The sequence below is a fragment of the Leiobunum rupestre genome, chromosome 11 (assembly GCF_980474605.1).
Source record: "Leiobunum rupestre chromosome 11, qqLeiRupe1.1.hap1, whole genome shotgun sequence".
Taxonomy (NCBI): Eukaryota; Metazoa; Arthropoda; class Arachnida; order Opiliones; family Sclerosomatidae; genus Leiobunum; species Leiobunum rupestre.
In genome coordinates, this window is record NC_143394.1 from 50,345,639 (window position 1) to 50,358,337 (window position 12,699).

At 35.6% G+C, this 12,699-nt stretch overlaps 1 protein-coding gene across 1 annotated transcript; it reads right to left on the reverse strand.

Annotated features, from left to right (window-relative positions):
* Positions 1 to 9,136: 9,136 nt before the first annotated feature.
* LOC149923194 (uncharacterized) lies at positions 9,137 to 12,639 on the reverse strand. The gene is made up of 4 exons (XM_090162808.1): positions 11,740 to 12,639; positions 11,426 to 11,676; positions 11,181 to 11,350; positions 9,137 to 10,090 (listed from the first exon to the last, which is right to left on the reverse strand). The coding sequence occupies exons 3-4, from the start codon at positions 11,208 to 11,210 to the stop codon at positions 9,701 to 9,703; spliced, it is 420 nt and encodes a 139-aa protein (XP_090018934.1). The 5' UTR covers positions 11,211 to 11,350; positions 11,426 to 11,676; positions 11,740 to 12,639; the 3' UTR covers positions 9,137 to 9,700.
* Positions 12,640 to 12,699: the final 60 nt, after the last annotated feature.

The window sequence follows — 12,699 nt, forward strand, 5'->3', positions numbered from 1 at the left end:
GATATCAATATCTCATAATGCGATAACTGCCGAAATTATTTGTCCATTAATTTGAAATCTGCCGTTTGCAAAGTAGCGCCTAGCAATGTTGATTGTTATTAGAAAAATTATCGGAATTTTTTTTAAATGGGGTATACAAGGTGTTTTATTGTGCTCGAAAAAGTGATTTGTTTTCAGAAACTATGTTTTGTAAAAAGTTGAAATTTGTACTGTACATTATACATGCCGAGGGACACTTTCTACCAAAATTGCATCTAAATATTAATATTTAAAAGTTTTTTGAAAATTTAAATTTTAACCGCTAGGTGCTATAAAAAAATTGTAGAGCGTCGCTAAAAACGTACAAATAGCGTTGGCGCGAAAAAATAGACGTATTTTTCACTGAAAAAATACGACTTGAAAAAGTGACAAGCTAAAATAACTTTATTTGAATTCCATTGGTAGAGTATAATAACTTTATGAAAGTCAGAAATTTGTTAATCTGGTGTTTAATGCAATTTGGCTTGCAGTAAAACTCGCATTTGGGAAATTTGACATAGGCATAAGTACCATCCTTACAGAGCGACGCTTAACAACGGCTGGATTTTTGCAACTGGTGCTAAATTCCGTGCACGACGACCCACAATTCCTCCGCAACATGCTATTCTCGGATGAATCCTCGTTTGCAAGAGACGGCCCTTACAATAACCAAAATAATCATGTTTGGGAAGACACAAATCCACACTGGGGATATGAACACCGTCACCAATTTCAATTTGGGCGCTTGAATGTTTGGATTGGTCTTGTTGGAAACCGGTTAATTGGTTCAGTATTCTTAACGCAAAATCTAAATGGCCAGAATTATTTAGATTTCATGAGAAATGAGCTAGAACAACAACGAGCAAGACAGTGTTTCAGCAAGACGGTGCCCCGCCTCATTACCACAGAGCCGTGAGAGATTACCTAAACAACGAATTTCCACAACGATGGATAGGGAGAAACGGTCCCGTACAATGAATGGCCAGCAAGGTCAGAGGATATGACTTCGTCAAGTACAAGGTGTACGCCACTCCAGTTGAGACCCTTGAAGAGCTGCGTCAACGAATTGTAAGTGCTTGCTGGGAAGTAACCCCGGAAATGATTCAAGCCTGCATCGTAGCCGAAGGTGGTATTTTCGAAACGTACTTATAAATTTTGTTTGTAAGTAGATAAATAAAATCTCTCTTTGCTTTTTCAAAAATTCGCATTTTTCCTCCTACGAAATTAAATCGTGTAATACCTTCTTCGCCATTGTCTCCTCGATTTTTCAGCGGTGTTTAAAGCATTAAACACCAGATTAACCAATTTCTGACTTTCATAAAGTTACACTACTCTCCCAATGGAATTCAAAAAAAGTTATTTTAGCTTGCCCAACTTGTTACTTTTTCAAGTCGTATTTTTTCAGTGAAAAAGACGTCTAATTTTTTCCATTCAACGCTATTTGTACGTTTTCGATAACGCTCTACAATTTTATCATTGTCAATTTTCTTATAGCACCTAGCGGTAAAAATTTAAATTAAAAAAAAAACGTGAAAACATTTTTCGATTTAGATGCAATTTTGGTAGAAAGTGTCCCCCGGCACGTTCAATGTACAGTACAAATTTCAACTTTCTAGAAATCATAGTTTTTGAATCACAGTGTAAGGGGCTTATTTATTCGGTCAGATATTGTAATGTAGAAAATTTCACATAAATCGACCAATAATTTCGGCAGTTATCACATTATAAATTATATTTATATCCACCATATTTCAAAATGGCGTCGTATTATTATTGGAAAACCCACAGGTCTAATTAACTCGGGCATATAATGAAACGTTGAAAATTTCTGATTAATCGACGAATATTTACGGAACTTATCGCACGATGAGTTTTATTGATATCCGCCATTTTCCGAAATGGTGTCGGATTTCTATAAAAATCTATAGTACGAATTCATTCGGGCAGATAATGTAACGTAGAAAATCTCAGGTTAATCGGATACAAATTACCTAACTTATTGCACCATGATTTATATTTGTATCCGCCATTTTAAATCTAAAAAATCTGTTAACATCGTTCAGATAATGTAATTTAGAAATTTTAAGATTTATCGGCGAAAATATACCGCAGTTATCACGGCATAGGTTTTACAAATATTTTGTATTATACCTAAAATTTCGACCTATTTATTCAAACTAGCTCGAGTTCACCCAAAATGGTTTTTATTCCCCCTGTTTGTCCAAAGTAATCCAAAAATGTAAAATTTACTATTTTTTTAATTTTTATAAAAATAATTTTGTTTTTGATTTTTTGTAATTTTCGCATGTTATTTTACATAGACTTTTTCTCGTTTTATGTTGTCAAAAACATTTTGGGTTGCCATAGCAAAACGGAAGCCCAGCGTAACTTTTCCCTTTAACGGGTTTCATGTTACATCTAGGTCTAACAACCCCCCAACTTTGAACAAAATCGGTGAGAACCACCTCGGGTCGTCTCCTCGTTAGTGAGAATTCCTCGCGCGTTTCTGGCTTTGCCCATGTCAAGTTTAGCTCGTGCCTCGCGATCACACGATTTCATTTCCATGGTAACCTTTTCAATAGCGCAAGGATTATAAACATTTTTGCATTTTTGGGTCCGCTCAATGTATGTTCCGCGTGAAACCAGGTCTCATTGAATTTTTTTCAATGGAAATATTATACAAAGGCATACTTATGAGTAATTGACGGATTTTGAAAAGACGTTTTAGAGCGTGACACTACAGGTACATGTCTTGGGCACACAGCCTTCTTTGCGTGCTTTTTTGACCATAACATGTAGGGGTATTTTCACGCGCAAAATGAATTTTAAAAGCCGTCAATAGGCGCTTAAATAAAACATCTTCCCAGAAATTGCCAAGAAGTAATATTTCCGACAGCCAGGACTCATAAGTTACTATTTATATAGTGCTTGTTGAAATATTAGAAAGCTGGAAACTTTCTCGAACGTAACATCAGTTTTTTGCTAAGCCTTAACATGCCAAAAAAGTTACCTGGTTAAAAGGAAACACTTGTTGCATACCGTACTGCAAAAGTAATATGTTTAGTTCTAAAGGAATGAGTTTCCATCTTTTTCCAAAAGATAATTTTATACGAAATGAATTAACTCTGCATCCATGAGAAGCTTTAAAATTGCCCGGTATTATAAAAATATTACATATAATTTTAATTATTTATACCATAAGAGGATGATAATAATAATAATATTATCTTCTTATACTTAGTTTTAGTAACATTATATAGTTTACCTTAAAATATATTATCGAAAATTAACATTAGTATGTTCCTTATACACGTGAGCCGACGCGTTTCTTATCTGACGAAAAAATCTCATGAGGGAAAAAACGCTTCTCCAATTGGCTTATATTTGACTTTTTGGCTAGCCATCCTAACCGTTTAACCGACCGACCGGAAATAGCTCCTTCCCAGAAGAATTTGGAGAGGGGAGTAGAAACCGAGTTTCTTTTATTGAAGCGTCCATTATGTTACATATGATACATGTATAAAAAGTATTATTTTTTGGAGCGCGCGCTTGTTAATATTTCCGTGTAAATGGTCTCGTTCGTTTTCGCACGAGCTCAACAAAAACCAAAAATATGCGCGCGCTCTCTAACTTTAACTGCACGAGGAACTAACGTAATCACGTGACCTCTCGCGAACGGCTTTCCTCTGAACCATTTTCCAGTTGGTGCTTGTCTGCTGCAGCTGCCGTGTGTGACCGAGGAGCGATACTCCGGGATAGGCATTACAAGAGCTGCCAACCAAGAATATATTTATTTATGCTAACAAGGAGACATCCCGAAGTGTAACCCACCGATTTTGTTCAAACTCGGGGGATTGGTAGACCTTTATATAACTTGAAAAATCCCAAAGGGAATTTATTTAATGGGCAACCGTTTTGCCATGGCAACGAAAAATGTTTTTGACAACACAAAATGGAAATTTTCCCATTGAAAATAGTATGGGTCCAGTGATTCTAACCGATTCCAAAATTTTGAAAATGTAGGCAAAAAAATTGATGGGGAACACTTTTCTAATTGGAACCAACTTTATAAAATTTTCAAAGTAGATTTCCCCCTACACACTCTATGCGACCTAAAAATTTCAAATTCGTACCTAAAATTAATTTGGAGATATTCGCCCTGCTTCATATTTTAGTGGACACCCTGTATAGATAAATTGATGGTGTATTTGAAAAAAAAAATACTTCGATTTAAGAGATCCATATGGGGATTTTTTTATTCAAATGAAATATATAGATAATTACTAAATTTTACCAAAAATCTCAAAATAGTTTAAAATAATTTTTTTTCAAAATTGATAAAATTTAATAAATTTGTAACAATTTGATCAAAAGCAGCTAGTAGTTTGGATCAAAATTGAAAGAAATTAATTGAAATTTATTAGTTAGGTAAAATTGGATATAGATAAATTGTGTTTTTTTAAAAGAATTTATTTATTTTGGTCAAACTTGATCAAAATTTAAAAAAAATCGAAATATGCAAAATATTAAAATTTTGAAAACAATTTATAAATATATTAAATTCGACAAAATATCTCAAAATTATTTGAAATAAATTATTTTTTCAAAATTAATTAATTAAATAATTTGAAATTATCTAATTTTATTTTATTTAAACTTTCTTCAATTTTATATAATTTATTTGATTTTATTTCAAATTAATTTAATTTCATTTATTTAAACTTTCTTCAATTTTATATAATTTATTTGATTTTATTTCAAATTAATTTAATTCCATTTATTTAAATTTATTGTAATTTATTTTCATTTTAAATTTTATTTTATTGTTTTTTAATATTTTAATTTAATTGAAATTTAATTTTGTATCAAAATAATTAAATTGTATATCTACAAAATATTCACTCCTATAATAATTATTGATTACAATTATATTAAGTACCTATTTAATGAATTTGCTGTACCTCGAAGATATTTTCGTTTACATTGTTTGTAATATTAATATTACTTGTCGCTTATTTACTGCACTTGCTTTTGAAAAGTTTAAATGTATTCTTACCAACTAACTCCTCTTGCAAAATATCCTCCGATAAAAATTACACATACTACCATATGTAACATATTTACTCATAAGTATGCCTCTGTATAATATTCCCATTGAAAAAAATTCAATGAGACCTTGTTTCACGCGGAACATACATAAGGGAATCGCATGAGACAACGCATTTCGCGTACGTTTCTACCCCCTGATTGAGCGGACCCAAAAATGCAAAAATGCTTAAAATACTTGCGCTATTGAAAAGGTTACCATGGAAATGAAATCATGTGATCGCGAGGCACGAGCTAAACTTGACATGGGCAAAGCCAGAAACGCGCGAGGAATTCTCACTAACTTCCGTTTCCCATCAGTAAAGTTGATGACGCGTATTTCGTCACGGAGTTGTAAGTGACGTCATGTACGTCATATCCCGTGAAGAAGGTTTCATTATCGAAAATGCTTTTATGGCATACTTATGAGTGATTATGTTACATATGATACTACTAAAATCTGCTGAGCAAAATATTTTTCATTTTCATTATATAAAGTTGAATTATTTGAACTTAAAATAATAAAATAAGAAAATTTTAATTCCGCTCTATCTTTCAAGCAATTTACAACGTTTATAGGATTAGCATCCATCTTGATACAAAAGAAATTTAAGTGTATATTGGTTACATAAAACGGAACTCGTGAATAAAATAAAGTAATTTTAGATCACTTTTACTTTTTCAAGTCAATAATATTTTTTGATATTTTTAGAACACAACCAAAACAACTATTACTAGAATTGATTTCAAACAATTTTAGATATTTTGTCGAATTTAGCATTTTTAATACATTTGTTTTCAAAATTTCAAAATTTTGCTAATTTAGATTAATTTTTTTTCCAATTTTGGTCAAGTTTGACCAAATTGACAAAAATAACTAAATTTTTTCAAAAACACAATTTACCTATACAGGGTGTCCAACTGTCCACTAAAAATGAACCAGGGCGAATATCTCAATATCTGTTATAGGTACGATTTTGAAATTATCAAGTCGTATACAAGATGTAGGGGGAACCCTACTGCGAAAATGTCGATGACCTTGAACCATGTCTTCAAGGTCATCCAAAAACTAACTCGAGAACGTTAAGTGTAAGAAAGTTGGTTCCAATTAGAAAGGTGTTCAGGTGTTCCACGTGACTTTTGAAGTGCAAATAGCTTTGACCTGATCGGATTTGACCAATAGGAAGCCGATAAATGCTAGATGAAAAACAAGAAGATCGTTAAGTTGATAAAGTGTCGAAAGCGAGGTTCGGGAGCTGATAACTCTAAAGATACTCAACACTTTTCTAATTGGAACCAATTTTGTAACACTTACGGTTCTCGAGTTAGTTTTTGAATGACCTTGAAGACATGGTTCAAGGTCATCGAGATTTTCGCAGTAGGTTTTCCCCTACATATTCTTTACGATTTGAAAATTTCAAAATCGTACCTAAAACAGATTTGGAGATATTTGCCCTGGTTCATTTTTTAGGGGACATCCTGTATATTAGTTATATTCTACACAACTAATAAATTTCAATTTTCTTTTAATGTTGATCGAAACTACGGTAACTGCTTTAGATCAAATTTGTACAAATTTATTTTGAGATTTTTTGTAAAATTTAGTCATTTTTTTAATTTAAAATTTTGCCCATTTTGATCTATTAAATCGAATGTTGATCATTGTTGACCAAATACACCAATTTATCTATATATTATTACGATATTTCACAAATAATCTATTTCAATCAATTCATATCAATTATAATCGTTTTTGATCAAACTTACTGCTTTTGATAAAGTTATTTTAATTTATTAATTTTATTCAATTTTGAAAAAATTATTTATTTCAAACAATTTCGAAATATTTTTTCAATGTTTGTACTTTTTTAAATTTTCTCTCACATTTTTCCAATTTTAGGCATTTTGGCTCATTTTCAACCATTTTGTTCAAATTGATCTAATGTTGATAAATTTATATTTTTTTCGTCAATCTTTATCTATTTTTTCTATATTTGGCATTTTCTAAATTTTGAAATTTGTTAAATTTTTTCACAAGGGAATCGGTTAGATTCCCATGTTATTTTCAATTTAAAAATTTACATTTTGTGTTGTTAAAAACATTTTTCGTTGCCATGGCAAAACGGTTGCCCATTGAATAAATTCCCTTTAGAATTTTTTAAGTTACATGAAGGTCTACCAATCCCCCGTGTTTGAACAAAATCGGTGGGTTACGCCAAGGATTCTATAAATATAGAATCCTTGGTTACACTCGGGATGTCTCTTTGTAAGTATAACCATAAGTGGATAATACACATAAGTATGACACTTCCTATTCACCCGATGCAAATTTTTTTATGATAGTCTGTTTCGCCAATGACAACGTAAACCATTACTTACCGAAATGCTTTAAATAGTGTAAAACTGTAAGTAACGCTGACTTTTGGAAAATCATGATGAATTATTGAATCAGAAGGTAAAAATAACTATTATAAACACTTGCTCCATTTCAGAAGTTAGTTTTTTTCGAATTTCAAACCTAAACGCGTGTACGCTCGTATTTCTCGCCATCAAACTAACCGACTATTTTGGCAAGTAATTAGCGAATAAGTAGATTAGTCCATTATGAAAAGGGATAATAAAGCTAAACCCTAAACAAATTTGAAGAAATTTAAAAACTTACTAATAGCTCGTACCGATAGGTCTTCGAGCGAACAAACTGATTTCCCGCACGGTACTGACGAGTCCCAAATAGGACGAAACCGGTCTACCGTTGGAATTTCTGGCTATTTAATTTAATTTAATTTAGTTTTTCACTCGAAGATCTATTTGGTCCGAGTTTCGCGTCTTTTTGTTCGCTCGAAGACCTATCAGTACGAGCTATTAGTAAGTTTTTAAATTTCTTCAAATTTGTTTAGGGTTTAGCTTTATTATCCCTTTTCATAATGGACTAATCTACTTATTCTCTAATTATATAATCCTTTACAATGCAGTCCATAGGTGGTTTCTTTTAAATTAACCTATTTTGGCAAGTGCCAACGGAAAGAGTAGGAAGGGACGAGTTTCCTGTTCGGAAACTTCCTATTTCGCAATCACTCTACGACAGACTATCATTAACCGAATTCGTTCTGTGCCATACTTATGTTTATTATCCACTTATGATATAACTAAATAAATTCTGGCTTACCGATATAACGTCAAAAATTGATTTCTTATTTCCACCTATACCTTGGTTATCTACCGTTATATTGTCTCTTATTGAAAACTTACCCATATATATCTCGGAATGTTTCTTAGCGTTTTCCATTTGATTGCTCGACCGATATTTCCTTCCAATCTGTCTCTGACGTCATAGATCTCGCCCTAATCGACTAGAGTAAACCGCAAATGGAACATCTCATTAGCATATTTCCGCGCTTTGTTGTTTTTCATCTGCTAGTAATTTGAATTTCACGTCAGTGGCGCCGATCCCATGGGGGCGGCGGGGCCGTGGCCCCCATTGAGAAAAATCAATGGGGGTTTTGCCCCCATTGGTAAAATCACCGATGTTAAAGGCCGTTTACTTTTAAGCATCCGTAGCAAGAAAGTGTTGCCAGCAGCCTCATTCCGAGTTTATTAGTGAGCTTCGGCCCCCATTGAAAAAAAAGCGATCGGCGCCACTGTTTCACGTCTTGGTCTGCCATTTTGCTAAAAATCTAAAAGGAACACGCAAAAATTTGCTCCGATCTCGATCTCGATCCTTAGATCTGTCGAAATCGGCAGATCGGTTTTGTACGAGCTCGGAGCACCCGAGAGAAATGGAACAAGTGAAACTCGATCGGATCAGATCCGAGCACGCAAATGGAACATAAAATGTTGATCAGAGTGATTTAGAGCAGTCAAATGGAAAATGGTATTTGTCATATCTAGGAGGACCGAGTTTTCATATTCCTAGGTCATATTGTCACCCACGGTGACCCACCACGATTATTATCGATATTTTAAATTATATAGACGATATTGTTAAAGTTAAAAGCTGTTTTTATTTTTAAGTTGACACTAGGTTGGTGTGGTTTTGTTATAAAAATGTTTCCTGCACTTGAGAATGGGTTTAACAATGGAGGCGCGGGAATTAGTTTAGAAAATAATTATCATGTTGTGTGGGTTCGTTTGTAAAAAAGTAACCCCTTGTAAGCTGTGGCGCTTGCTGTGAATATGTTACAGAGTTGAGGCCAGCAACGTCATTATTGAAATCATTCTGAAAGTCATAGGTCTCAACCGTCTCATCGCAATTTTGCAGAGGATCATGCAGGGTATAGGTTTCGAGCTTAGGAAACATAGCGCCATCTGTGTTATTATCCATCAACTTAATATGTGAAGAAATAGCAGATAACCTTTGATTTTCAATATTTTCGGTTGAAACTTTCAGCTGCTGTGCAAAGATAATTTTCAACGAGCAGACAGCTTTCACATATTCAATTTCAAATTCGGTCGGTAGGCGGCGATACTTGTGACCAAAATTTAAATACGCACGAAGGCTATGGAAATTGGCTGGCGTCCGAAACTGAGTAGAGCGGTAAAGACCAGCCCACTGACCACGACGACGACAAGAATTACAAGTAGCTTTGGTTGCATGAGCTCATGTCAGATCAGGCATGTTGAAGACCACAATTTCGGCATGATGATTTAGATGGCTGCTGGAACTGGAAAGAACGGTGTAATGGGCAATGTTGTATCGGAGCCCCATTCCGTGGCGATCCCCAAGATGGAGAGGTAGAGGATTGTCTCCAACCTCGTTGAGGTTGTATATAACGTGCTGGCTGTTGAGGTTGTCGTGATGTAGAGGTAGATTGAGATCCAGTCGTGCCGGGGCGGTGGTATGTGGCGTCAACCGAGACTTGAGATTGAGTACCAGGACGGACAGCATGATTTGATGACGTTTCATCGGTTTGGCAAATTGCGATAGAGTTTCGAGCATGGTTGCGTAGTTCCGTAACGAAGATATCGAAGGGTTGATGCGGCTTTTGAGCTGTGATGAGCAAAATAATCGTCAAAAGCGGTATAAATTTGCTCAAGAGTTGGGTGTTGTTGTGCCTCAATAAGGGGGATATCTAGATTATCATAAATATCTGGGCCAGCCGCGCCCAAAGTATACAGTAGCGGCGCTAAGGGTGCGCTGAAGTGGGCTTTAGCCCCCCTGCATTTCTGAGAGGGGCCACATATTTATATTAAAAGGGCCACATATTTATAATTAAAAGGCCACATATTTGAATGTATGAATTTTCTTTATCTCTAGAAATTGGTTTTATTGCCAAGAAAAGTTTTTCTGGAAAAAAAACTTTCAAAATCAATTTGTTTACTCAATAAGATAGTAGACCATTAACAGATAGATTCGGGAGGAAGGGAGCGGAAATTGAGAGAAAGTTGAACGGACAATAGAAAGAAAAGAAAGGGAATTTAGGGAAATACCCCGGACGTGCACGTGTCCCCTCCAGGTCGGATACAAGGTCATAGAGGTCCAGTAAACGCGACGAGAGCAGCACTATAAGAAATCAACCTTGCTCTTCTCGCTTCCTGGAAAATTTATAAGGGGTCACTAAATTTGTAAAATGGAGTGTAGCTACACTCCATGGTTGTAAGGGCCACAAAATTCTTAGGGGCCACAAAATAATTAGCCCACCTGTGAAAAAACCTTAGCGCCGCTACTGAAAGTATATAGAAAGCTTGAAAGCTGGGCACTTTCCGATTCTGTTGAAAGCTTTGTAACATCGGCAAAATTTTTAATCTGGCCTTGTAAGTAGCCCAAGGATCCTATATGTTAGAAGGATATGAGGGGAGGGACGAAAAATGGCAGCGCCGTCGGTGGGTCATGCGCGATAACGAATCCGTCTTTAGATTCCGTCAAGGACAAGAGCAACATTTTATTACCGCCAAAATTTGTCCTTGAGAGATAGAAACAAGCTGTCCCACGTTTAGAGTCTATCTTAATATCGACGGTGCTGCCGGCGTTTTGAAAACACGGGCGGGCCGGAGGGCTACCTATCCTTCTAACATATAGGATCCTTGAGTAGCCCATGCTGCAGCAGGATTGTCTTTTGTGAAGTCAAAATGATCAGGACCACCGTGACGGAAATTCGAAGCCATAACATATAGGCTAGGCTCAGTAGGCAGAGAAGATAATGATGTCAGATCAGGAAGTTTTTTTCGGAGCTTTAAACCTGCAAAGTGGAAACTTGTAGCAAAAAACTTTGGCTCACGACTTCTGACACCATGTTAAGTAATGAACAGACTAGATTAAAAGAAAATAAAAGTGTATTACATAACCTGAATAGTGCGTTACATTATCTTATATACTCATAATTACAAATTAGTTTTTTTCATTTGTTATCTTTCGTATTTATCAGCAGGCACTACATCGCCAATGACATCACGGCCCATATGACTAATCATGACCTGATCCTCCTTTATCAACATATATTCCTGAGTGGGTTCAGCACTGAAACTCAACTTCTCTGTTGTGTTGAGGACTGGTCCTCTGGTCTCGAGAGTGCCGGTCGTGTGGATGTACTATTCCTCGACTTCCATAAAGCCTTCGGTTCAGTGCCTCACGAACTCCTGAAAGCAAAACTCCATTCGTATGGTGTTTGAGGGAAAACCCTTGTCTGGCTCTCTGCCTACCTAGGGGGCGCCCCTGATTTCCTTCCTGCTTCTTCAGGCGTCCACCAGGGCTCAGTACTTGGCCCACTACTTTTTGTCATATATATCAATGACATCGATGATCATATTGTATCAAAACTGTACGTCTTTGGTGATGATGTGGCTCTTTCAAGAGCTGTATGCGCAATGCAGGACTGCTCTTCCCTACAAGATGACCTGGATAGAATCCATAATTGGATCATAGCTTGGAAACTTCCACTCAACGCTTCCAAGTGTGCAGTCCTGTCTCTTAGTAGATAAGGCCGGCCTATAAATAATGCCATTTACGCCCTGGATGAATCCCCGCTCAAGCAGGTTACCTCACAGCGTTACCTTGGAGTGGTCATCACTGACACTCTGGAATGGAGCACCCACATAGATCGAGTAACCTCTCAGGCTGCGAGAGCTCTTGAGATTATTCGGCGGCACCTTACGCATTGCTCCTTCGCCACCAAAACTCTAAGAGTCAAAACTTACATTCTCCCCATCTAAGTGTACTGCTCGGCAGTATGGTCCCCAACAATACCAGCGACATTAATGCTATCGAAATGATCGAATGGCGGCCTCATATGTCCGGGACTGGAATTCTCTCCCTGAAAGCTATCCCCCTTAGTTTCCAGTTCCGGAAGGAACTCGCTGTATTTCTAGATATCACTATATTTAATTATAATTTTTGTAGTAATTATGCGTGTCTCGACGTGATGGGTCTCGAACCCTTTGTCGGGCAAATTAAAGAACTTAAGAACTATGATCACATTAGTGCATTACGCGAATTATAAATACAATATTATTACAGAGTTATGGATTCCTGCTAGTATCGGTATTTATCTTACGATAAAATGGGAATTGTTAGTCAATTATGGAAACGTTTTTTTATCTCTTCATTTAGTTATTGAAACTTTAATTATTCATAAATAGAAAAATAGTTTGTAATTAATTTTC